Source organism: Tamandua tetradactyla, chromosome 7, assembly GCF_023851605.1.
Source record: "Tamandua tetradactyla isolate mTamTet1 chromosome 7, mTamTet1.pri, whole genome shotgun sequence".
NCBI classification, from domain to species: domain Eukaryota; kingdom Metazoa; phylum Chordata; class Mammalia; order Pilosa; family Myrmecophagidae; genus Tamandua; species Tamandua tetradactyla.
The window spans coordinates 48,734,063-48,760,638 of record NC_135333.1 but is presented as its reverse complement, the minus strand read 5'-3'; the positions used below and the strand labels follow the sequence as shown (position 1 = coordinate 48,760,638).

The 26,576-nt window shown below is 45.8% G+C and overlaps 1 protein-coding gene across 3 annotated transcripts in view; it reads right to left on the bottom strand.

Annotated features, from left to right (window-relative positions):
- The window catches only part of FRMD4A (FERM domain containing 4A), a 452,880-nt gene that overhangs the window by 300,056 nt on the left and 126,248 nt on the right, over positions 1–26,576 (bottom strand). Inside the window, exon 1 of one of the 3 annotated variants that reach the window (XM_077169370.1) lies at positions 15,710–16,233. The exons of 1 other annotated variant lie outside the window; for it this stretch is intronic. In XM_077169370.1, coding sequence (XP_077025485.1) covers positions 15,710–15,802 — 93 coding nt within the window. In that variant the 5' untranslated portion in view covers positions 15,803–16,233. Of the gene's footprint in view, positions 1–15,709; positions 16,234–26,576 lie in introns of those variants that run through there. One more of the 3 variants, XM_077169369.1, reaches the window with a different exon arrangement.

Sequence of the window (26,576 nt, the reverse complement as noted above, 5' to 3'; positions counted from 1 at the left end):
CCCCCCCCAAATAAATACCTAAAATGTATTCTTTGTTACAAAGGAAATAATTTTTCTTCCCATGAAGAGGGCCCCCTTATGCACTCTGAAAGCCTGAGGTTTCGTGGCATGCATTTGTTTCTAAATTAAGCCAGTTTTTTAACGATATGATATTTCAGTCCCTGACTTCCCCAAAGGCAGGAGTGAAGTGGCTGAACTGAGCCGCTGAATCACTCATGCCTTTGTCCATGCGAACTGGAGGCCAAATGCTGGGAGGTTACGCTCTGCAGTCAACAAAGAACATCTATGCACCCTTTTTCAGAAATGAGTGACTCATCCCCGGCTGCCTTCTTGTTTGTCTGTCTCTCTCCCCCTTCCCTCTCTCCTGACAGAGAGGAAGCTGCAGGCGTCACTCGGGCTCTTCTTTCTCTCCAGGCACCAAGAATGCAAATGTGGCTGACTTAATCATAGAACCTGACTTTCTGTGATTAAGGAGGGTATCCTGCAATTTAACTGAGAAGATTTCTGAGCAAAGCCAAAAGTCTCCTGATTTCAGAGTTTGCTTCCCACCTACAATTAACTAGGCCACAGCTGTAAAGGAAGAGAAGGAAAACCAAATTGCTCCAAAGCATGAGCACGCAACGTCATCTGTGGCCAAAAAATTAACATTTCGGCCTCTCTTTTAAAAAGAGGTGGCTCCAAATTGAACAAAAATGGGAGCATTTGAGATAGGACTGAAGATGAAAACAAAAACATGACCAGACATCAGGCAAAGGCCAGTATCTCAGGACGATTTTATTTTTCATATAAAACACAGAGAGGGAAACGAGAAGGACCTCCTTCCTGTTCAAAGACTGCTGTCTGCCTTTAAAGCACTCAGGGGACTTGGGGACCATGCACAAGTCACAAGAAGACTCCCGCTGGTCACTCAGGGATGACATATTTTAAGGATCTGTGACTGTATCCGGCCTGCAGGGCTTCCAAATTTGGGGCATGTAAACTTCTCGTCATGGACCCTTTGGCCTTGGTAGAGTGTCAGGGAAAAGAAGTCATGTTATCCGTGGAGGAATGCATTGCAGAAAGTCCATCTCGACGGGCTGGGTTCCCCCTTTTCCCCCCTGACCCCTATACCATGAAGACTTCATTTCTCATTGGGTGACCAGTCACGACTGATCTCATCTAAATGTTTGTATAAAAGAGTCACAGGAAAGAATTTAAATATATTTATCTCTGAAACAAAGACTAGAAGGAAAAGTAACCTACAGAGCCCCAGCAGCATTGGCAAGGGGTTAGAGATGCTCCCTCCTAAGCCCCAGGCAGACCCATCGCATCAGCTGGCATTGGACAAGATCTCCAGGGGTTCCTCTGCACATTGAAGTTTGAGAAGCCCTGTGTGATTGTTTGAAACCATTGCGTACCCCAGAAAAGCCATACTCTTTTAATCCCAATCGTATGTGTGGGAGCAGACCTATTGTTTAGGGTGGAACATTTTGATTAGGTTGTTTCCATGGAGATGCAGCACACCCAATTGTGGGTGTGACCTTCTGATTAGATGGAGATTTGACTCCGCCCATTCAAGGTAGGTCTTGATTAGTTTTCTGAGAGCTCCCAGAGAGAAAAACAGTTGAGAGTAGGCACAGAAAGAGACGTTTGGAGATCAAGACAGAAAAAGACAGTTAAGCAAGGACTCACAGAAATAGTCAGAACCTGAAAAGAGGAAATCTCTGGCCCAAGAGAGGAAACCCAGAGTTTGGCCCCAGAGCAGCTAAGTGAGGGCCCGCAGATGCTTAGAGAGGAAATCACTGGAATCAGACGCTGCAAACAATGGAACTGGGGAACAAGGACCAGCAGACGCCAATCACGTGCCTTCCCATGTGACAGACATTGGCCTTTCTTCGGAGTCAAGGCATGTTTCTTGGCCTTAAAATTGTAAACTTGTAGCTTAATAAATCCCCTTTCAGGGCTTTAGAACTGTAAACTTGTAACTTATAAATCCCCTTTGTAAAAGCTGATCTATTTCTGGTATATTGCATTGCAGCAGCTTTAGCAAACTGAAACACCCTACAATAGAACACAACCCACAATAGTGGTTTGCAGTAGCTCATTTTTCACTTAAGGAACTCTTTGCCTAAATGAAACCTTTGGTAGAAATGGAAGCTGTATCTTGGAAGCAGAGTCTCTTTGGCTGAGGGTCGATGCACCCCAAAACCTACTGCTCCAGAGGACAGAGGACACAACTTGGAGGCTTCTCAACAACATCTAAGTCCTGGCACCCTATGAGTGCTTCAGCAGTATTTGGAGATTGTTGACAATTAACATTAAAGCAAGTTTATATGGGGAAGTTGACCTCAGAAATCCCAGCGGAGAAGTCAAAGAAGTCGAGCAGATAGAGTACTTAGAAGGAGAGGAAGGCAAGACAATCCGACAGAACCGGAAGCAGCCTTACCATCAGGGTTGCCAGATAAAAGTGGGATGTCCACTTTAATTTGAATTTCTGATAAGCAATACTGGACACACTTATAATTTATAATTATAATGATCTATAATATAATAGAATTATAACATAACATTGATATATAATATACAATATAATTATATAATGATGATAATTAATCAATAACCCATTATTTATCAGAAATTCACATTTAACTGGATGGCTTGGGTATGATTTGCTAAATCTGGTGACTGCACCTGTAAGTCCTTGGTCCAGAGAATCACTCCCTTGTAGACCATGTCAGCTGTCCACCCGAAGGGGCTTTGGACTGCCTGGGTTCAAATCCTGGAGCTGCTGATCCCAGCTGTGCCACCTGGCAAATCATTCCATCTCTCCATCTTGGTTTCCCTTGGCCATGCAGTGGGGAGGCTGATGAAAGCCTGCTTCCCAGGGCAGGTTAGGAGAGAAAGGACTGGTGGAGTTAGCACAGTGCTTTCTGCACGTAGTAGGAGCTCAATATATGCCTGTTGTCTGTCTTTCAGGTCCCAGCAGCTTCCTTTCCGCCTGAATTTGCTCTAGGGTGTTTTTTGGGACACATGAGGTCAACCTGGAGGGGACCCTGGGTTGGAGGGGTGGGGTGGGGTGGGGGAAGAAGAGGAAGTCCCTGCAAAGCTACAGAAGGCGGGGCTTCCCTCCTCTTTCGGGGGGGTCCTGGCCTGGCTCGGGGGCTGCCCCGTGCATTTCCTTCCTGAGCTTAGGAAGAAGGTGGGAGAATGAGTAAGGCCATATTTGCTCACGACCCTGGCTGACCCGGCTAATTCACTGCAGGATGGAACTCTGCTCAGAGCCTCTGGGCTCTACTTCCTGGTAATGAGGCAGTGAGACGCGGCATCCTTGACACTGAGCTAAGCAAGGGGCCCCCAATAGTCTTGCCAGGTAGACCAGCCCTAGGACAGGGACAGCCCAAATCTCCAGCACAGAAATTCTCAGAAAGTTGCTAAGTACCTAAATCGACTTTTGGGTCTGTGCCTTTTCTTCCTCCCTGAGTAAACTTAACCCGCTACCACCAAAGCCTCATTCTCTCCCAGCTTTTGTGTGTGTCTTTCTTTCCATGAGCACAAGGATCAGAGACAAGGTTACAGTAAATGAACTGGTCTTACAAGTCAGCCAAGAAAAAAGAAAGCCAAGGTATCTGGGGATAGGTGGGCACATCTCACAGTGGGGCAGAGGCGAGGTTGAGGCAGGTTCCCACGTGGCCTCCGAGCCTGAATCCCCTGAACCCACCTGGCCCGCGAATGCCGCGGTTTTCCCGAATGGGGGCCCTTGGCTGCGCGTCTCCTCTCGGCCCTGGCCCATCTCCTGCAGCAGCAAAATCTTTCCCGGGAAGCCACCGCTATGTGTACATATGATCCTTTTCACTGGAGCACACTGACAGCAGGATTCAGAAAGGAAAAGGAAAATAAAGCATAGGGTGCAAAGGACAAAAAGGAGGCGCCAACCTCCTGGTGGGAACTGCAGGGTAGAAAATGCCTCCTCTTTGGCCCTGGCCGCAGGGCGTTTGGAGACCCTACAGAATCACCATCCTCAGGTGAAGTCGCAGCTTGGGTGAAGGTGGGAGTCAAACGTAGAGACACAGGATGAGAATGCACACGTGGGACCCTCACCTGGGGACCCTCCAGCCCACTTCTCTCTTCTCCCAGAGTGCAGTGAGAGGCCACTCCAGGTCGCGTGGCATGGAACGAGATATGGTGGCTCTGCTTTGTCCAGGCCTACCATCTCCAGTGAATCAACTCCATCCTGGGAAAAAGCACCACCTTGTTCAGGGCACAGTGTTCCCATGGCTCAGCTTACCTGGAAGCTTTTTTGATATATTTGTTGGACAATTAGCTCTGTCCAGGAGCACGATACAATGCTCTGTTCTGTTTTGCACTCTCAGTGGACTCTTTTTTCACTGTGTTGGTTTCCCTTACAGAAACCGACACACAGAGAAGAGAAGGTTAGAGGAGTCCATGCTGTTCAGGGAGCGGGGCGGAGGGGGGAATATGTGCAGAGAAATATGTGCATGGAATATAGAGGTAAACTAGGAAGTCAAGGATAATATAAAATGAGAAAAGAAGGTGGGATAAATAAATGTGAAGAGGTATCTAGACAAGCAAGCTGCTGAAGTTGGGCCCCAGCTTGAGCTCTGAGCTTCCTAGCAGCAAAGGCAAAAAGGTAAGCATGTTGAATAACAAAATTCTTATTATCTATTAGAACTAATAGAGTACCATTTATATAAAGGATGCCAAATAACACAGGGAACACTAGGCCATTTCAAAGAAGCCTCAGAAGCATTTTTGCATACTTCCCCCCTTTTAAAAATCTATCACTCTCTCCAAGTTCTCTGCCCCTTAGCTGGTTGTCTCATTTCAGATTTCCCCAGCTCCATCTGACTCATCCCTTAGTCTCCCTGGGGGGCCTGTTTTAGGGTTCATTACCAACAGCTGACTCTGCTGCTTTGCCTTGGCTGTATATTCTGTAAAGCCTTCCCACCCACCTCCATGTCCTGCCCAAGTCCCAGTCAGACCCAGAATGGGTGGTGCCATGGCGAAAGCAGGATATCAACCACCAGCCCTCAAGAAAGAGGAATTAAATCTTAACTCCATGATATAACTTCAGCAGGGAGTAGAGAAACTATGGCCCAATTATACTGATATTTGATTATTTAACCTAATAAAGTTCTAGTGCAAAGGCAGTAAAGTAATGAATTGCCCCACTTCTCATGGGTGTCAGGTGTCCCCATGGAACTTCTTGCGAAGTGCTAGAAGGCAGCCAGTTCATGGTCCCCTTTGCCAGTAAGGGGCAGAAATGTGGATATTCTGAGATTAACTTAAAGACATAAATCTCTGCTGTAGTGATGAAACTCAGGAGGAACAGTCAAGAAGTCTGGACTGTGTGCTCATCCACGTGGAACACCATGTAACTTTCATATTATGGTACAGTGGAAAGTTCTGGTGGGTTGAGCCAATACTTTTATCTGAAAAGGAAAAGAGGCTGAGAAGTTCATTCAACTTCTTGCTCAAGGACTTGGCTGCAGCCCCAGAATTCTACTCCATCTAGCATGAAAGGCATGATTTAGAACTCAAAGGTCCAGTGGTTACCTTGATCGTGAAAGAACTTTAGTTTGACTTGCATGATTTCTGGTTACTGATGGTCTGTAAATATGAGTGATCAGCCAACTGTACCTCTGGGTGGTGGGATGGGTCTCCTATTGGATGGCATTTTGGGGGAAGCATCTTCCCCAAACCACAGTGCGGTGCTGATGCTAAGCTCCCTATCAGGGAAGAAGGAGACCCGTTTCAGTTGCTGCTTAATTTCTATGACTCTTGCTAGACAATGAAACCACGTGCTCTGCAAAGAGGCTGCTGGCTTCCTATTTCCCACAGCTGGAGGACATGCAGTCAATTTATTTAAATGTATTTTAAAATTTGCATTTCACCTGTCAAAGAGGGTTTAAAAAAATTCTGATTTAAGCAGTAGGAGTAGGATGCCAGTTGGCGGGTGTGGAAAGTCATTCCAAGATTAGATTTTTGTGTGTGTGGTACTGGGATGGCTCCTCTTCATGAAATTCAAGACTGGAGAGAGAGGATACTCAGATATTTAGGATGGGGTAGTGCTCAATTTATTGTATATATTGAAAACTGGCTTCTTGAGGGTCAAACACAGCCTGCAGATGTGTTTTGGCATGTGAGGCTTTTTTTTTTTTAAACTTGGATTAGTTGCCAGCACTTAAAAATTGAGATATTTCATATAAATAAATATATCTATATTCCTGAATCATAGGAAAAATGTCCAAAGATTTTCTTTGAAAGTAGACGAGCTGGGAAATGTTAGCTCCAAATGTCTCCGTGGCATAGCTGAGCAGTAACTGCCTTCTGATAGGGTGTGAGCCCCGGGTTTGTAGCGCCCAGCCTTCCCGCTTTGTCCTGCATGTAAGATACTTGCCTGCCTCCTCTAGGCATTTGGGTTTTCTAAGGAGGACTAGAACTAGTAAAGCAGCCCCAGGGTTTAAGATGTAGGATTAGGTCCTAGGTGTGTCATGGGAGATGGAAATATTCTTGGACCCAGCTCATTTCTGATGATGGGTCTCAGAAGGATGGAGCTTTGTTTGCCAGCACTGGCCCCCTTCTTAGACACATTCTCTCATGCCACCTTAAGGCCATTTGACAGAAGAAAGGAAAAAGTCACGGAGCCCCCTCACAAACCTTAGCCGGTTATCTGTTAATGTCCACAGTGTGAATTCTCCCACCGTGGCTGATTGCAAGCTCCCCAGTGAAGGCAGAGTTGTGAAGAGAAGCCCATAAGTTCAGCATCCACAGACACCCTTACACTGATTGGTCCGCATTTGTGCCTTCAGCCCAGACCTCCCACCTGAACTCACAACTTATGTGCTTAACTACCTTCCCAACATCTCCCCTTAGCTTTTCTCCCCATTATCTCAAGTCTAGCTTACCCCAAACATGGAACTCTTCATCTCCCCCAGTGCCATCCCCAGCAGCTCTTCCTGCCGCCTTCCCCAGTGTATTAAGTGTCCACTCCACTCTACAGCAGCTGTTCAGGGGCCATGCGGTGACACGTCTCTTCCTCTCTCACTCCACACCCAATCCATCAGCAAGTCCTGTCAGCTTTACCTTCGAGATAAATCCAGAGTCCGTTCATTTCTCAGCACCTCTAGAGTTTCATCAGGTCTAAACCATCATCTCTCACTAAGGCAATTGCAATAAAGACCAAATGGGCTTCCCTGCTTCCCCCAGTTGCCACAACAATTCCTTTACAATATGTCACATAATGCCTTCTACCCCAAACCTATAGATCTTTCTCTATCTCAATCAGAGTAACATTCAGCAATTCTTATCATGGCTGCATGGTCCCAGGAGATATGGCTTCCTAACATTTCCCTGACCCGCTGTCCGGACTGCTTGCCCCCAACCCCCTCCACCTAGTCCCAGCTATACTGGCCGCCTTGCTTTTCCTCAAATGCCTCAAGGAAGCTCCTATATCAGTGCTTCTGCCCTTGCTGTTCCCCTTACTTTTTCCCCAGATGGCAGCATAGCTGGTTCCCTCCCTTCCTTCATGCCTCTGCTCAGATATCATCTTAACACATTATATAAAATGGCAGTACACTCTATCTCCTCTCTCTCCTTATCCTGCTTTATTTTTCTTTAGAGACCTATCACCACTCAGCATGTCATTTATTCACGAAAGTAGAAATTTGCTCTATCTCCTGACCTAGAACACTGCCTGGCATGTAGCAGGTGCTAAATAAAAATTTGTTTAATGAACACATACGATGTTGGGTGCCAGGCACTGCATTCCCTGGGGCAGTTGTATTCTGAGAATAATCTTGTTTAGTCCAACCAGGGCCACATTTTCCATCAGTTATTGATTTACTTATTAGCCTCATTGGTTTTCCCATTTATATGGATCAATAAAGGGGTTGGAGGGGACATTTAGAAGCAATCCATCCATCTGGAAGGGCGACGTTGACATTTCTGAGAAAAGTCAGCAAGCGATGAGGAAATTGATCAAAGGCATATTTATGGACTCCCAAAAATATCCACAGGCAGATTCTGATTAGGAAGGAAAAGGACTCTCACAGGATGAGCTGAGAATGCCAACTGTGTATAGGATTTCAAGAAGGGATCACTGTCAAGTTCTCTCCTACAAAGAACTAGCATCCTAAATAAGTCACTTTGTTGGGGTGGGGGATGATATGAATATTTATCTGGCTAAAGAATACAGGCATTTTGGAGCCCTACCCTAAGAGGACAATTCTCTCTTATTAAAGGTTTGAGGACAGGCCATGAAGTCATAACCATTCTTTTTATTTATCTATTCAACATTAACTCAATAAATATTTATTCAGTGCTAGGCATTGTTCGAGGCTCTGGGTCTTAGTAGATAAACCGACCAACTCCTTTGAAACAGTTAGTCATTGAATGAGCAGAAAGAGAAGACACAAAAGAATAAAAAATCCCACAGATGTGGTTAATTCATGCCCAGAGAACAAAGGTCTAGGACATAGTTTTTGCTAAATCATTTTATCTGAATAAGGTAATATTGACCTTGGAGGTACTGCTGGAGAATCAGTACAAATAAAGGTGGACTGTTTTCAAGTAGGCATACAAAGAAATTCTGTTACACAGTGGATGTATTTATTATACTAGACATTTTGTAAGAGGTCTGTTTTCAGAACACCTACTGGAAGTGTTCTGAGAATACATGCTTAATCTTATGCATGTATCTGCAATAGGGTGGGTTGAAATACAACCAGAAGAGACTTTGTGCCCTCATGGAGTAAGACCTATGCAGGAGTAGCTGGCTTGGCTCTTTCTGTTCTCCAGTCGTCTGAAAGTCAGTCCTGCACAATTCTAGCCTCTGTGACTTCGGGAGGCTGTATTTAAATATGCAGCAAGTGGCCTCAAAGTGCCGGGCAGAACATAGTATGTTCCAAGAGTTTGGACCCAGATCTCAAGGAATTTAAATGTATTTTTTATTTCCTGTTGAGAATGACATGGGGTCTCAATGAAAAAATCCAACACCAACAACCTTTTCTTTCCCTTTCACATGAAAACACCAGAAAACAGAGGAAACTCACTCATTTCATTAAGTCCTGCCCAGACGTCTGTCCTGGTAATATATTACCTGGGGGCAGTTGCTCTCAAATGTTGGCAGCTCAGTGGATTTAAATGCTAATTCCTGGGTCCCAGGCCCAGAGAACCTGATATCCATTAGCTGGGAAACAGCCTGGGCACTGGGATTCTTAAAAGCTCCTCAGGTGTTTCTGATGTGAAGCCAAAGTTGAGAAACACTGCTTTAGGATGCGCCATGGCATTTGGCCGATGACACGATGACACGGGGGCCATCATCAGCTTGTGTCAGGCCTTGGGGCCAGCAGCCCAGGGTGGGACTCACAGCTCCATTGTATGCTCCATTGAGGGCCACTGTTTGGTGCAGGGTGGCAGAGGCCCTGGGAACCCTAACCCCTCGAATCCCGCATTGCCCACCAGCATGAGGGATGAAACCTGCTGAGCGGAGCCAGCGGGGACAGCCTTTCAGTCCCCACATTGAGCCAACAAGCAGCCTTGCTCGGCCCAAGGTCAGATGTCATTGGCTTAACGTGAGCTAGGCTGCTCCCAGGAGTGAAATAGATGCTGAACCACCGAGTTTGGGTCACTTAGGATGTCCCAGGACTAGTGGGTGTGGGGGAATGGCCTTCAGTGTGGCCCATGAGCCAGGGAAAGGGAGACAGTGAGAGCCCGTGTTCTTCCTTCTTTAGAGTGGCGGATATTTATAGAAGGAATAAAACCATATGCAGGATGTGGGGGTGGATAATAATACGTGTGAATACACTAATCTGTCTGAACAGTTTCTTGGCTGTCTGCTTTCAATGGTAATAAATATCTCCTAAAAGCCGTCTGCTGTATGTGTTTTTGGTAAAGTCTCACACTTTCCCTGCATGAATACATTCAGAATGTAAGCACCACACACTCCACTATAGAGACCCTGTTGTGTTCTGAATTCTTAAGTTATGCAGCTCAGCAGCTGTGATAATGTAATGGTTTGCAAAATAATAGACTAGCAGTACGTCAAACTGGAATAACACATTAAATAATGAATAATAGGGGTGCAGAAAGGTTTAATTTATACTGTGTTAAAAATACTGCTCCAGAAATATTGCACCCTTTCTGTCATTCCAAGATAACAAGAAAAAAGAAAAAAATAACCCTTTCACCCCAAATATTCTGATAACTGGGGTAAAAGAAAATGCTTTCAATAAAAAGTCACTTTTTTTTTCCCCAATAAAAATGCCACATTTGCACTTGACTTTGTGGAGAGGCCTAATCTGAGTGTGGACGGCTGTTCACACACCCCTTGTTTCATCTCAAGGTCTCAGGTGTGCACTAGAGTCCAGAATAAACAGAGGATGTTTGCTTGGACCTGCAGGAGTAAATTCACTTTCCACTAGCAACAAGGGGATTTGCAGGAGCTGAGACTCGCCTGTGTGTGCCTTGACTTTGATCCTCTTTCCAAATTCTCTCACAGAGGGAAATTAATGGTGTAAAAACTTCCGGATTTCACTTATTCTCTCCTTTAGTGGGTATTGGTGGAGCTCCGATATGAACCCTCCCCTTGAGGAGCTTGTCATCTCATGCAGGTCTGATGCTGCTTCAGTGCAGTGTGTCTCAAGCTACTGTAGGGAAACGGTATTTTGGGAGCGGGTGTGGGGTGTGGGGGTACGTGGGGGCATGGGGGGGGAGTGAGGGAGGGCGTGCCTGGAAATGCTTCCCACAGGAAGTCACCTCTGAGCTGCAGGGTGCAAATAGGAACTAAAGGGGCTGGAGAGGGAGATTGCGTGCATTTCAGGCAGAGCATGCGGTAGTTTGGAGGAGCTGCCCAAAGGGTGACTCCAGCTGGACATAAAATATCCAGGGCAGGGTGTGGTGACAGAGAAGGTGGGAGAGTCTAACAGGCCCTGATTACAAAGGGCCTCATGGTTACATCTGGACGTGTGTACTTATCCTGAGGCAGGGGACCGCAGGAGGGGCAAGCAGACAAGGGATGTGGTCAGAGCCACAGCAAGAAGGAGCTCGTGGTGGTGGTGGCAGGAGCAAGGACAGCGGGGAGCAAGATGAGCTGCCATCCCAGGACATCATCCAGGCCACAGAGGATGATGGTGTGGGTTGGAGGACGGGGATGCAGAGAGCTGTTCTGGAGTGAGAACTGAAAGCTCCCGGCTGCTGACCAGATGGAGAGGTGATGGAAAGGTGGCAAACAAGGAAGTCACCGGCCTTGGTTTGGGTTTTCCCATGGCTTGTGGTGTTGGATGAAGAGCAGGATGGCAGGCAAAATGAAAAATTATAGTCTGGGCCTGTTGAATGTGAGATGTTGAGACATTCAAGGGCATCTCTGATCCACTGCCCCATAGAACCTGTGGGTATGATTATGAAAGGGGTCAAATCAACAGGTGGTGAGTGGTACCTTCTCTGTAGAAGAACATCTTAATAGATAGAGACAATATTACCCCCATTTCAAGAGATGATCTCACAGCTGGAAAACCAGTAGGTGAAAACCAAAATCTGGCAACTTGGTGAGTACCTCTCAGAGTGGTTCTGGGTCCTCACGGGATGGCAGCTCACAGTCTAAAGACATAGACACTTCTCAGCTTCCTTGAGCCCCACTGGAGCTCAAGCAGAGAGCAGCCCAGCAGATTCCACCCACAGTAAAAATCACAGACTAAAACAACATGGGGTTGGGCACAGAAAAATTTTACCCACTTAATCTTAGAATTTCATCCTATAAAGATGATTGCCAACAAACAGCAACTTTTTCATATTGTAGGATTATTGTAGTTTAATAAACACCCCCCTGTTTTAGTCTGCTAATGTTGCTGGGATGCAATATACTAGAAATGGAATGGTTTTTAAAAAGGGAACTTTTTAAGTTGCAGGTTTACAGTTCTAAAGCTATGAAAATGTCCAAACTATGACATCCAGGGAAAAATACCTTGATTCAAGAAAGAGCCGATGACATCCGGGGTTTCTCTCTTAGCTGGGAAGGCACATGGTGACATCTGCTAGCTTCTCTACTGCCTTCTTCAAATGACTTTCCCGGGAGTGTTTTCTTTCTGAATCTCTAAAGGTCTCTGGCTATGTGGGCTCTGAAGCTTTTTCCAAAATGTTTCCCTCTTAAGGGACTCTTGAAAGCAAACCCACCTTGAATGGGTTGAGATACATCTCTATGGAAACTAATCAAAAGGTCCCACCCAATTAAGTGGGTTATATCTCCACGGAAACAACTTAATCAAAAATATCCCACCCAACAATACTGAATCAGGATTAAAGAACATAGCTTTTCTGGGGTACACAGCAGTTTCAAACCAGCACACACACACCCCCCAAACAAACTCCCAGAGAGAACTTCTGCACTTGCCCTTTCCTTAACCTATTTATATGCTATGTTCTTACATTTATTAGAATTTTCCATGAAGTTCATTTTCCCCTTTGGAATAAAAATATCCCACTTTAGAAGGGACAGATAATATACCATACAGAGTATCTGGGTACTCTTCCTTAACTTGAGAAAGTTTAGTTCCTTGGTATTCATCTGCAGTGAATTTGAAATGCTTTTTTCCCATGTATCTTATATAAAATGGGGAACTCAAGGGACATTACACCTCGAAATACCGCATGTCTTGGCTTTATCGTGTGAATAGTTCTAAACGATCTCTCCAGGTGACAGAATATGTGTTACGAGTTATTACAAATACAAGCCAAGTATTCTTGCACACAGAGTTAAGAAAACTTAAAACATTTAAGAACATTTTTTGATTGTCTTGTGTGCCAAATACTGTGTTAGAAACTTATGCATATAGAATTCTTTGTCCTTATCAACTCCCTGCAGAGGTAGAAGTGCAGAGGATAGACTGAGGCTGGGAAAGTCTAAATCACTTTATAAAGCCATACTATTAGTATGCGAGGCTGGAATGGGTTCCTGGGATGGTGTATTCCAAGACCCACCCTTGCCATCCCACCATGCGGCTTCCTACAGCAGCTAAATTGTCTTTAGTACTTATTTTGTAGCTTAATTATCATCCACATTATACTGACTTTTATAAGTGCTTCATTTATGTAAACTTGTATCCCTAATCTCTGTTATTTTACTGAAGCATGACGTTTTATATTTGTTATTTTTCTGCCCTGCACTGCCCAGCACAGTGATGGGCTCAGGGTTACCTGTGTGTCAAAACATTTGAGCTACAATGAAGCCTGATCTTCCAGCCTGAGTGGGTATTTCTACAATCAGGATTTGACGGCTATCTGAGTAGCATAGCTGAAAAGCTGCATTTCCTTCCTTTGAACTCAACTTCTAAACAATAGGAAACATAAGCAATTGTTTAATCCTGGACTCTTAAGAGGAGCGACACCAGCATCCTAGCAACCATTACTTATTCTCTTTGGTTTTTAAGCATCTCTGACTTTGATCATGTATCTTTATTTCCTCTCTCATGATACAGTGATGACATATATAACTCTTTCCTTGTGGCCAGGCTGCAAGGTCATAGCTGTCCCAGAGGAGCAGGGGCCCATGGCAGAGGCAGCTACCTGGCAGGTAGGACCCCAGGCTCCTGGATTTTGTCCCTGCTCTGTTGGCGACCACATGTCCCTGGATGGAAGACTGCCTCCTCCACCCCTTGGTCTCCCAGCTCATACAGGACCATAACCTTGGTCTCGGGGCCTCACTGGCAACTCAGGGTGGTAAAATGAGGAAAGCGGATGTGCCGGCACATCGGAGGAAAGGCATCATAGAAACCCAAGGCCTTTACATAATGGAATATTATGAGATGACAGAAACCACCTCCCAACGTCTGCTGCCTTCTAGGTTGCCGATGTTAACCGAAAAAGCTAACTTCAAGAAAACAGTGCTGGTTCTCAGTGCTCGCCCTTAAAGCAGATGCCGTTTCATGTCTTCTTTGCCCACTTTATATAAATGCATGACTCTGATTCTGAAAATTGTCAGAAAACCACCACCAATATACAAGGTCCTATTGGAATTGATAGAGTATCATATATCCCAGTTAGTCTTACCCTCTGTTACAATGGGGCATGAGATGATGGGATTCTATGAAATGTCCAGGCATGCTTCCTGTGAATTATGGACCCCTGTCTCCCAGCTCAGGTCCAGCAGTGGGAATTTATATGCTGTCCCAGGCTCCAGTGACATGCATCCAGAAGGGCCAAGAAACTGTCGGAGGAGATCCCTAAGGTGCATGCAATGATGGTGTGAGCTTAAGGGCACGTGAGGTTTGCATGTGAGTACAGGCAAGCATACACCACAACAGACATGTTTTATATATGGTGCTATATTCACATATGGTCAGTTCCTCTTAAATCAGTAGTCCCAAGGACCAACAGAAGTAGCAACTGCTCAGATTCGTTGAACATACACCTGGAGATTCTAATAGTGTAACGGAGATTACCAGGTAACCATCTATGTGGGATGACTGCATCCTCAGTGTTGCCATGTTGCAAAATCTGATATAACTCTTGATTCTCTTCTCTAGAGCTCTTGGTGTAAAGAGAAGCACACAGTAGGCATTTAATACATATTGGCTGACAATTCCAAAGAAATAGACCCCCAAGCTAATTGCAAGCAATAGATCTCAAAATGAAGACCGACACACAATGAGAATGGGTCGTGGTGATGTATTCGTCATTATTACTCAAATTGCAGAAGACGCAACTTGCCAAGAGTCAGGGGATCAACCCTCAGAGTTTTAAACCTTTAATCGTGTTTTCCTCGGATTTAAAAATCACTGAGTAGCCTATATACGAACCAGAAAAATTCACTTGAAGTAAATTCTGCTCTTCTTTATAAGATGGGACAAGTTGATGATCCACTGAGAGAGCTTCTTTGGATGTCATCTACCTTAGTAGGCCTCAGATGACATCTGAGATGTCTCTCTGGACATCAACAGCTCATGTGGGGCCTGCCGTGATTTAAACAGCGTTCCGTGAGCCCCACAGGAGGCTCCTTCCCTGTGTATGTGGTGTCTCGTCCCCACTCAGCGAGCCCAATGCTTTAACCACTGTCATCCCAGCAACCCCTGGGAAGTCACTACAGGGAGGGAGGGATTAATTCTGAAGATGACTTTACAGGTATTTCTCTGCCAGGGTATCATAGAATAAGCAGGCTTCCCGGAAATTATCAGAGTGATTTTGAGCCCAAATCTAGAATATTAACAACAGCAGCACAACAACAACAACAAAACCCTAAAATGATAAGAATCAATCCGAGAAAGGCAGAGGGTCTTTTAATCCACTGGTTCCCTAATTTATACCATCAAAGCTCCAAAGCTCTGAATGCCGTCATCACCTCCTCCCAGGCGGAAGAAATCCACAGCCCGCGCAAGTGGACACGTTTCAATAAACACAGAAGAAAGTGGGTTTAGAGGTCCTGAGGCTTTCCCTGCAAGTCCTCACACCTCCCAAGCCTGGTCCTGAGAGCAGCCCCCACCCCAATCGTTTTCTTCCTACTTCATCTCTAGAGCTCCCCCCACACACAGCCAAACACACATCTCATTATCTGGTGAGAAAAAACGTTGCATATAGCATAGTATGCTGTAGTCACTAAATTTCTGTTAGCGAAATTTTCAGGAAAACATCAGGAACAGAAGTGATGCTGTTGCAATGAAAACACCCATCTCCCTTTCTCTAGAAAGTTGCCCAGAGACAAACAACCCGCCACGTAGCTTACCCTCTCAATGCTGCGTCTTCTCAGAGAGCCGTAAGGTATTTTCAACAAAAGTCGTTGTGACCTATTCGGAGCCACAGTTGCCTGAACCACCATTGCGCAGAAGTGTGCGTGTGTGTGTGTGTGTGTACACTCACACGTGCGCGTGTGTGTGCTCCCAGCAAAGGGAGAGGCAGAGGCTTCCTCTAAAAGAAGTTATAGCCTCCTGGAGGTTTCCCAAATATCAAATAACTGAGAGTTTTTCTTTCGACCATCTGAGTCAAGATGTGGTCTGTCGAGGGGTGGGGGATGGGACGAAAGAAAAGAAAAAAATAGCTCAAGCTCTGCAACTTCAAACACGTGTCTTCAGCCTCGTATCTTTGGCTTCCCCCCTCTGTCTCTGTGCGCTGGCTCTGCAAAACTGCTATATCCCAGAAGCGGGCAAATTACACTTCTGGAAGAGTGATCCAAAAATGTCAACCTTGCTTCCCGTGGCTCTCTTTGGTAACCAGGTCAGTTGTCTGATGGAAGCTCTGTCGGAGGCAGTGTTCACTCCATCATGTGACTCCGCAGTTGTACAGTAGGTCACATGTTCACTTTAAAAGACTATTTGGAATATCACCATCTGGTGCAGAGATTAATGCAAAATCCTACATTCTGATTGTACTCTCTTCTGAAAACAGGAAAAACATTTGACACAACACTTTGGGGACTTGGGGGAATCCCTCTTTCCACTCATAACTTATATGTAGGAAACCAAGCGCCAGATGTGCATGTGTCCCCCCCCCCATTGCTTTCCAGCACAGAGAGAATAAATGTATGCATATAATTAATTATATATGTGAATGCAGCCCAAAGAGAGGAAGTGTGAGAGGAAGAAGAAAGAAGGAAAAATAAAATGTTCATATCACTCAGCTCAGATGAATCAAATCAAATATAATGGACAGACTTGTATTTGGTATTTCCTCATTTAAATGTTTCGTAGAACATTTACTTTTATGCATGCCAGTAAATATAAAGAAGATATACTCCATTTTACAAGGTTCTGAGAAGGGCTGTCTCAGCTCGGATACGTCCATTGCATCTGCCTGTTCTTTTTTGGTTGCACTGTCAAATTCCATACCAAACAACCTCCTTGGATGGACAGGGCAAATGATATAGAATCTTAATTTGTCTGCAATTTTTCCATCCCCGATATGCTTTCACCTACCTCCCCCATCTCCATCCCTCCCTAAATCTGCTCATTTCAGTTGCAGAGGAAATTGCTAAACAGAAAAACAAGTAAGAAGCTTGAGGGGCTTTTCTTTCCATTAAAAAGTATTTTCTGTACTCTGCCTTTTCTTGGTTCTGAGTTTTAGGAAAGGAATGGGTGTTTCTTCTGCGGCAAATCCCATGCATTTTGGTGCCCAGCCTATTGCCACTCAGAATCTTTGGGAACCAGCTTAGCTTTACTCCCTATGCGCCAGTGCTTGGTTTATTGAAAACGATGCAAAAGAAAGTTCTGGGGCGGGCCGCGGTGGCTCAGCGGGCAAGAGTGCTTGCCTGCCGTGCCGGAGGACCCCGGTTCGATTCCCGGCCCCAGCCCATGTAAAAAACAAACAAACAAATAAAATATAATAAAACAAGAAAATGTTTAAAAAAATGTTTCCCTTCCTTCCTTCTCTGTCTTTCCTTCCTTTCCTCCCTCTCTCTTAAAAAAAAAAAAAAAAATTAAGAAAGTTCTGTTTTTTCAAAAAATCTAATAGGAAGTGGGGGCAGGGTGCATAGTGAAGAAGTGAAGTTTCACACTACTAGAAAATGAACGCGGGAAAGAACCCATGGAAGGGGGGTGCTGGTGGTGGCGAGGGGGGGTGGGTGCGGGGAGGGGCGGAACCCCGGGGGGGGGGGGCACAGCCGGCCAGTGCAGGCACACATTAAGAGGCGGTTAAAGAAAGCATCAACTTGATGTGGGAAATTCCAAATATACAACAATCGAGCTTTGTTCGTAATTGGTTCCATATGTGCTGTTGGAGAGTAAGTGCGAGGCCTAGAGAAGGGGAGGGATGGGGGATGGAGGGAGGCGGAGCAGCTTACTGAACTCGGGAGCAGCGCCGCCTGTGCGCTGAGATGGCTCAAATTGCTAGCCTTTCTCTTTCTGGCTCTCCTCCTTCACCGCCTGGTTTCAAACTACTTTTTGGGGGGGCGGGGGGGGGGAGTGGAACGGGGAAATAAATTGGGAAGGATACCCAATTATTTGGCCAAATCCATAGAATCTCTTTCCTTTGTAACTCCCCATTGGACTACGTGTTGGTTTTGAACAGAGGATGGGCATGTTTTCAAACCGCTCTTCGGCCCGGCCCTGGGATTTCTTCCTTCCTGCTCAGTGTCAGGGGCCTGGAAGACCAACCAAGCAGCCACTTCTCTGGCCAGGCCGGGGTAGGGACCCTGGGAGCTGACTTTATTTATATTCCACTAAATGCAACTTCCTGCTTCCCAGGGGCATTAGTGAGTGCCCCTGCAAAGGGCGCAGGGCTTTAAGGCATAGTTCAGACCATGAGGGATGCTTTGATGGACTGAGTGCAAAGGAAACAAAAACATGTGCGTTTGATTATGGCCAAAAGACAGAGAAGAGAATGTTAATGGAACAAAAACAGCTCTGCTCCAGACTCCCCCATAGAGATACCCCCCCCATTCCATCCTGCGGGGAGGGGCAGGGTCATCTCCCAGAGCGCCTAAAGCCTCCTCCCAGATAACAGGGAGAAGGATGTGGTTTCAGAGCTCAGCGAGCAGCCTTCTCAGTGCGAATGAAGGCTTAGCTGTCCCAAATCTTTTCAATCAACGTGCTGGGAATGTGTGGATTTTTCACACCTAAAACTAGTTATTTGCAGTTTTAAAGGCTATTATCACAATGCGGATGTGCTTCCCAGGAGGCGCCTCTCCTACCTTAGCAGGTGTGACCATGTTGAGAGCCCTGAAGGGCCCTGATGGGCCCTGAGCCCCCAGAGGCAACATGTGGGGACTTAGCAGAAGCCATCCCAATGGAGGAATGCATGTCATTGCCTATACTTTAAAAGGGATAAAAAAGACGTTAAATAACTTGCCCGAGGTAACTCAGCTGGAAATGTCAGTGCTACGGTTAAACTTCAGGTAAATATATTTGATTTGGGGGCCACACTTGGTCTATTACACGCTCACCTCTCACAGATGACTTTAGCACATTGCAGAAGTTTGGAAATCCAGAAAGGGGCAGTTGGGTCTGGGAGGGAAATGAAAAGACTCTGAGTTCTCGAAAATGAGAGAATTTAAATGCAGGAAGTTGTATTGGACTGAGCACTTCTGTTCTCTGGGCTGCCCCTTGTTGCCTCTTGGAGGGGAGCACAGGTAATGGGCGAGCCAAGGAGCCAAAGGGGCAGGTCGGGGGCTGAGAGCAGCAGGGCAGGAAGCTGTACAGTGGCCAGGCCTAGGGACGTGTCGGGGATGGGGGGGCCACCAGGGTGTGCTACCAGAGCCCAGGGTCAGGAGGAGAGGCTATCAGAACTTGGTGGGCCTGGAATCCCTGAGGTGGGGCAGCCACTGCTGGCGGATGGGGGGGTGTGGGAGAGTGGGCTGTCTCAGGATGGCAGACGATGGGGTTCCTTGTTTGTCCCATTGGGTGGGGAGTTAGGGAACTGTGCAGGGCCAGGGCAATGAAACACACCAGTGCTAGAGGTTTGGAAAGGCTGCTTTCTATGCCTCTTGGAGCAGCGAGAGCCCTTAAAGCTGGGGTGGGTGGGGTGGTTTTGCACTTGTCCTTGCCATCTCAGTGAGAATGTTCACATTAAAATCTGGAATGAAAATACACAGGAATCAAATGAAGCCCATTTCAGGAAAATCAGTGGTCTTGACCTACCCAAGCAGAATGTATCAAATCACATTGACGTTTTTGGGGGGAGTGAATCGTGTCCCTCACAAAAGGCAGGCTCAGGTCCCAGCCCTTGGCACTGTGAGTGTAAACCCATTTGTAGACAGGAGCTCTGAAGTTATTATTAGTCAAGGTGCCCAAACTGAGTGAGGGTGGGCCTTAATCCCATATGGTTGGAGTCCTTATAAGCAAGGGAGATTGGGCATAGAAGAGAAGACACAGGGAGCAGCCAGAAGCCAGAACTCAATTGAATCCAGAAAAGAAAGGAAAAGGCACCACCGTGTGCATTGCCATGTATTGGAAAAGCCAAGGAACCCCAAAGATTGCCAGCCAGCCAGAAGATTCTGACCCCACAAAGAAGCAAGCCTTCTAGCCTCTGAAACTATGAGCCAATAAATTCCTATTATTAAGCCAACCCATTGTATGGTATTTGTTCAAAAAGCCAGGAAACTAAGACAGGATCCTGGTCCCAAATAGCAGGCTGTATGAAGAGGGTCTGGGATAATGCGCACCCCCCACGAAGGCATTTTACAGTACTGGCCTTAGTGGGAGGAAGCACACATGAAAGCCTAGTCCCTGGGGATGACACTGTGGCAGTTGTGGTGTCAACAGCCAACCCACACGTGGGGCCAGTGGCCATACTGGTGTGCACTAAAACATCAGGTGAAGAAGGTGGGTGGCCTCTCCTGATGGCATGGAGGCCTGGCCCAGAACCTAGGACCAGTCACTGTAACTACTCCAGGGCGAATCTGATGCATGGACTCCAAATTCTCACCCTACTGTTTGCACAGGGCCCAAAATTACAATAGGGAGGTGACCCCTATGTTCAGGGTGCTTTGTCCCCTAAGGTTCACCACTATGCAAACTTTACCTTTGAACTGTGGTCATTATGTTGCATTAATTTTGTTCATCTGGCAGCACAGGCCAGGTTGGGCTGGCAGAGGCCGTAACAGAGCTCCCCAGCAGAAGGTGACCTCCAGGTGCAGCACCCCTAGGGAGGGAAAAAGGACAGGGAGCAGGGGCAGTGCTGGGGAGCACGTGGAAGTGCCGCCCCTGGAAAAGAAGGGCATAACACAACCTGAAAACTGTTATTCCTCATCTTGTCATTCATCTTCATTCTTTCCCTGGGAAAGGTGAAATATTGCTTACATTAGGGGAATAAAAACCAAAGAATGCTGACTGTACAAATGCCTTTTCTAACTTCCATTTCAAGCGACTACTCCTTGTAAATTTAGCAGAGTGTGAAAAGGGGACTCATCTCCTTTTTTTTTTCCTCTGGAAGACTCAAGACTCTTTCTTCTCTCTCCTGTACCCAGCCAAGTACTTGCCTCTCGAGGGCTTGAAAAGGAGGCGTCTGGGACCCGGATGTGAAGCCCTCGGAGGACTCACCCTCCAGGCTGTGGGAGAAGGAGTAGGAAGAGAGATGGGGTGTGGGAGACTGCTCCCCTCCACCTCCTGGGCAAGGGGCTGCAGGGACCCCACAGGGAGGGTGGAACCTCTGTGAGCTACCTAAAGGGAGAGAGGCTGGGAAGCAGCTGGTGCCACCAAGGAAATTAAAGAATGGGATTTGGGGAGTAAGGGCAACCCCTTACTCCCCAGTGTCAGGGATCAGATGTTAGCCTTGTGAGAGAGGTGGTGCCAGGCCATCCCAGTCGCTTAGGAAAGGGGACCTGTGTAGGGCAGGAAAGCCCCGGCTGAGGGGGTTTGCACAGTTTGCAGCTCTGAGGACCGGCGCTCAGATGGGGTGGGGGTGGGGGTGCGGTTTTCAAATGGTCAGCTGGAAGACATACAGGCTGCAACGGTGTGGAGCAGCCTTCAAAAAAAACCCCACAAAACACTCCAAGAACAAGAGTCAGGTCTGAACACCCAGGAGAGAGAGAGAGTGAAAGAGGGAGAAGGAGGGAGAGAGCAAGCACCATGGAAGCAGCAAGCTGAAATCAACGAAACCTGAAGACAAGATGGAGACCAGCAGATGCCTCCATGTGCCTTGCTGTGTGGCAGAGGAGCCGAGGATCTCTGGCAGCCAAAATCTGGGCAGAAAGCATTGCCTTGATGATACCTTGATTTGGAAATTTTCCTGGCCTCCTTTCAAAACTGTGAGTGAATATTTTATCATTGTTGAACCTGACCCATTTGCTGGCATTTGCTTTGAGCAGCCTAGGACACTAAAAATCCTGCCCCGACCTTGCTTCTGTCCACTCTGACTCTGGGAGGTGCCTGGAGAGGCAGCTCAGGGGGTGAGGAGAGAGGGGGAGGGAGTCAGGCTTTGAAGGAAGTTTGGTATTTTCAATTATGGGTATGTGGAATAGGTAGGAAGATAAACAGGATGAGATTGACACCCCCCCCCCCCCGCCACACACACACACACAAGTGAAGAGAACATATCCCTAACAAATGTGGGAAATTCCTAGAGCAGGAGGTGGCAAGTATGGGGGCAAGTCCTGGCTTTCTTCAGTGTTCCATCCCCATTTCCATGGCCTCCTAACTCGGCTAGCCTGGGTAATTCACATCGTGTCTTCATAGAGCAAGTGGTGTCCGAGGTTACACAAACAGGAAGACTGCCTACATCCATAATATTCTGTTTGAAAAGTGGCCAACATTTAGGTCAAACATGAAACCCAGTATCCCCGAGAACAGGCCCAAGTCATCAAGCAACACTTCAGTCACCGGAGCTCACGTGCATTGAGCCCGTGGGATTATCTGCAGCTCTCCCTGGGGATGGTTTAGGTTTCTCTTGGTTTTAACTCCTCATTGAGACAGTGAACTGAGTTTGCATCATCCATCTTTGGGAAGGCCATTTCCTCCTTCTCCTGTGACACGTGGAAGAGGCTGTAGGCAGAACTGTACCTAGCTTGGATGGGTGGATCATTTTTCCTTTCCCTTCTTCTCCCTTCCTTTCCCTTTCCCTCCATACCTCCCTCCCTGTCTTCTTTCCTCCTCCTCCTTCACTTTCTTCTTTTTCTCCTCCTCCTCCTCTTTCCCCTCCCTCCTCCTCTTCTTCCTTTCTCTTCTGTCTCCTTCTCTCTCTCACTGTGTTCCTCCCCGTTTTTTTCTTGAGCTGCAATCTAGGTTGTACTTAATAACTGTCCTTGTTAGCAGTCAGGCAAAGATAATAAAAGAAGCTTTAAACTGAATTGCTGTTTGACTCCTGATTGTCATTGTGAAACAGCAGGATGGGTGGGTCTACCAATGCTTCTGAGGTGCCCTTGTCTCTACTCTTTCTTTCTGTATTCCATTCCAAGCTCTTTGATCTGACCTTGCCCTGGTCTAAACCAAATTTTATTATTTCCTTGTACTGCTTACGTCATGTTGCTCATTCAGTAATTACTTTATTGAGTGTCTAATAAAACAATAGCAATGCCTTCATGTAGCACATTCTATCACAGACACTGTCTAAAGATTTTTATATACATTAATTCATTTACTTTTCACAACCCCTTATGAGATAGGTGATCTCTGTTTTAGAGATAAAGCAGAAGAGACATAGAGAAGGGAAGTAACCAAGGTTTACAGAGCAAATGGCTCTGAGCCCTGTGTGCTTAACTGCTGCCCTCGCCTGTGTCTCTGTTATGTATAGGGACTGTGCCATTGGGTGGGGTAGAGGGATACAAGGAGCTTTCCCATATTGAAGAGTTTTCTTTTATCCCCAAACTCAGCTCCTCTCTGAAGAGGGGTCTGTGGTGACATGAAACACCTGAGACCTGAGTACACATCTGGAAAGAGACCAAACACCTACCCGACAGGATGGAAGGACATTATACCAGGAAACTGAATGGTAAGCACACACACACGCATATGCAAATGCATGTGTATACACATATAAAATGCACACACACACACAAATGCACACGCATATGCAATCACACATGCATATGTACGTGCACTGCCACACCCCTCCAAAGGTACACACACATACATGCATATGGACACACATGCACACACTCACACACACTGCACATTTATTTCTGCTCTCAGCTTCTTACATTGTTTCCCTGCTGCCTCTGTCACCCCCACAGCCTTCCTGGACCTCATCCTCCATCTCTGTCTCCATGCACACTCTGCTGGAAGGTTCCTTGATCAGCTCAGTAAAAGACTGTCACCTCCACCAACTCAAAGACACACAAACCTTCTCAAAGGAAGTTTCTACAGTGTTCTAGTGTAGGGAGGAAACAATCACATTAGTTGGATGGAAACTCACGTGCTAACCCAGCATCTCAGAATCTCACTTGATTTTGATGGCAATGACCAAGTTGCAGAGAATGTCAGGTGGAAGATGTCACTGTTTAGAGTCCCTTGCATCATGGATGGCCAGTACATATGCAAATATCAGCGGCGCACTGGGAAGATTCTGCAACTCTTTGCCATGGAAAGAGGAAGCAGGCAGAGACCCCGCTTGCAAGCAGCTGACAGTTTTTATTTTTCCATGCAGAGGTCCTTCACATCTGGCCCTGATCTGATTTGCCCCAATCAGAGCCCCATTTGCCCTCTCCAGTCAGGCAATCAGTGGCTGCAGCACAGCCTCTGGCCTCTTCTGCATGGAGGAAATGGCTCACTGAACATGCTATTAGGAGTGGTGTCGTGTTCAGGTCCTGAGCAATCAATAACATTGCCACGATACTTGTGTGATTAAGCAGGTAATAAGCTGACCTGCACGGGGCTGGCTGTGTGGATGGGCTTTCAAGACCATTTAGCAAAGCCCTTTTTCATGTGCTATCAGTTGTGGATGGATTTTGATAACCAGCATTGATTTGCCACGTTTACGAAGTGCAGTTTGCACAGGGTAAACTGTGTAATTGCTCCTACAATGGCAAAATAAATAATGTCCTTATCTACGGTATTGACTACTTGAAATTAGCTGAATGTATAGTACACATCCGGACAGAGTCAATGGATGTCGCCATTTGATTTTTACTAAGGCTTAGTTCTCAAATTTCAGGTGTCTTACATAAGTACTTGGAAGCAAATGATCAATTTTCAAATCTGCCTCTAATTTCCATGCTTCCTTTTTTACAGGAGGAGACATTTAACATCTACTTTTCTTCAACAGGGGGATGGGTCATCTTGGTTTAATTAGTCCCTCTAGTGCTATGAAGGAAGACAGCTTTCTTCTGGGTCATCGGACAGCTTTCTCTTCTATGTCCAGGAATATGTGACTCCTAGGGGCAACTGGCTATTTGTCCAGGGGCATCTGGAACAAGCCACATGGTCTATATTTCCCAAGATGAGGAAAGAAAGCATCTTGGCTCTGTTGGAAAGACTGGTGTCTAGGGGTCTCAAGCCATATGAGTATGATTTATCTTGAGGGCATTCAACATCCTATAAGGCAAAATGCCAGGAGGTTCCCATGTACAAGAGAATCATCAGAATTGGCAAAATGACTTCATTGAAAAAATCCTTAGAGGAAAATTCAGATGGGTGGGAGATTCTAACTGTAACTTCTTGCTTGGGTTGCTCCATTCTATTTTAGCTTAAAACTATAGCATGAAGGCACTTAAGAGACTCACGAGAAAATTGAATGAGATCATAGAATCATGCATAAGAAGGAGGGTGGTAAGGACTGGCATGAGACCAGATTTTGACTTACATAAAATAGGAAAATATTTTATACTTTAAATGTAGACAATAAGGAGCCACTAGAGGTGATATGTAGGAGTGAAATAAACTAAATTGAATTTTGGGCGACAACAGGATGAACGGTAGAATGGAGAGGCAAAGTGTAGTACAGGCAAAGAGAGCAGTTACAAGGTTACTGCAGTTGTCCAAATGAAAAGTGATTAGGGCCAGAACCAGGACAGAGGGGAGAGGATGAATATAATATATTGGGGTGGAATAAATGGTGGGAGGGACGTATATAGCATTCCTCTACAATTTCTATTCTGAGAGACTAAAAGGATGGTCCCAATAACAAGAGAAGTGCTCCGTGGGAGGGGAAGGTTTGGAAGATGATAATGAGTAGCTTTGGATGTGCCAACTTTTGATGCCTGAGCACTGTTACCTGGAACTGAAGAGGGGAGTCAAGGTTGGAAACACAGTACCGCTGTCAGAGCAGACAAATAACTGCTAGACAAATCACCATTCAAGTGTGGCAGACATGCAGTAACATATTTACTTCCCATGCACTCAAGAATTTACTAGAACATGATCTCCGACAAAGTAGAAAGTAAACTAGAAAGAGGAGGACATGGGTTCCAAGCAATGGAGGACAAGTCAGAGGTGAGGAACAAAGGGAATTCCCAGAATAATGGAAAACTGAAGTTCCAAGAAAACAGTCACATGAGAGACCTAGAGAGGAGCTGGTCCAATGGTGCAGGATGATGGAAGGCCCTGGAAAAGGCATCTAAAAGATAGATAAATAAAAAGGAACCAGTTGCATATCTGATGAGTTTGACAGGTGAGATGACAGGTGAGGTAATAGTATTATTGCACAGCTCAATTGGAGATCTTGGAGAAAATAATTGATTCATAGTTTATTAAGAAAACAATAAAACAAGGCAGCTATTAATTCTAGAAAAAACACAAAGTTGTAAAGGCCAGGAAGGATATGTAATCATAACATAAAATATTTCACAGCTGCAAATAATATTTTTGTGGTTGTAATCATGTTAAACCATGAATTTTGATTTAAACTGTGACATAAATGGATTGAGAAGATAGAAAGGGAGGAGATGGATGTGTTAGGGGTGGGGACTAAGACAGCCTATGCCTCATCTTTTAGGATGTCAACACTAATGTCAAACACTGAATAATTAAGAAATAGCAGTAAGGACATATTATTGCAAAACCTGGAGGTAACTTCCAGGAGAAATAGCTGGAAGACGTGGACACAGTTACCTCTGGGGAGCAGGGCCTAGAGGTTGGAAAGAGAATATGGAACCTGATGGTTTTCCTTCTAAGCCTTGTAGGATTCTTCAACTTTTAGATGTCATGGACATTGCCATGCACATGTAGTATTTTCATAAAAATAAAATTTAAATCATAAAGAGAAGGAGCCATGTATTAGGGTGTTTAAAT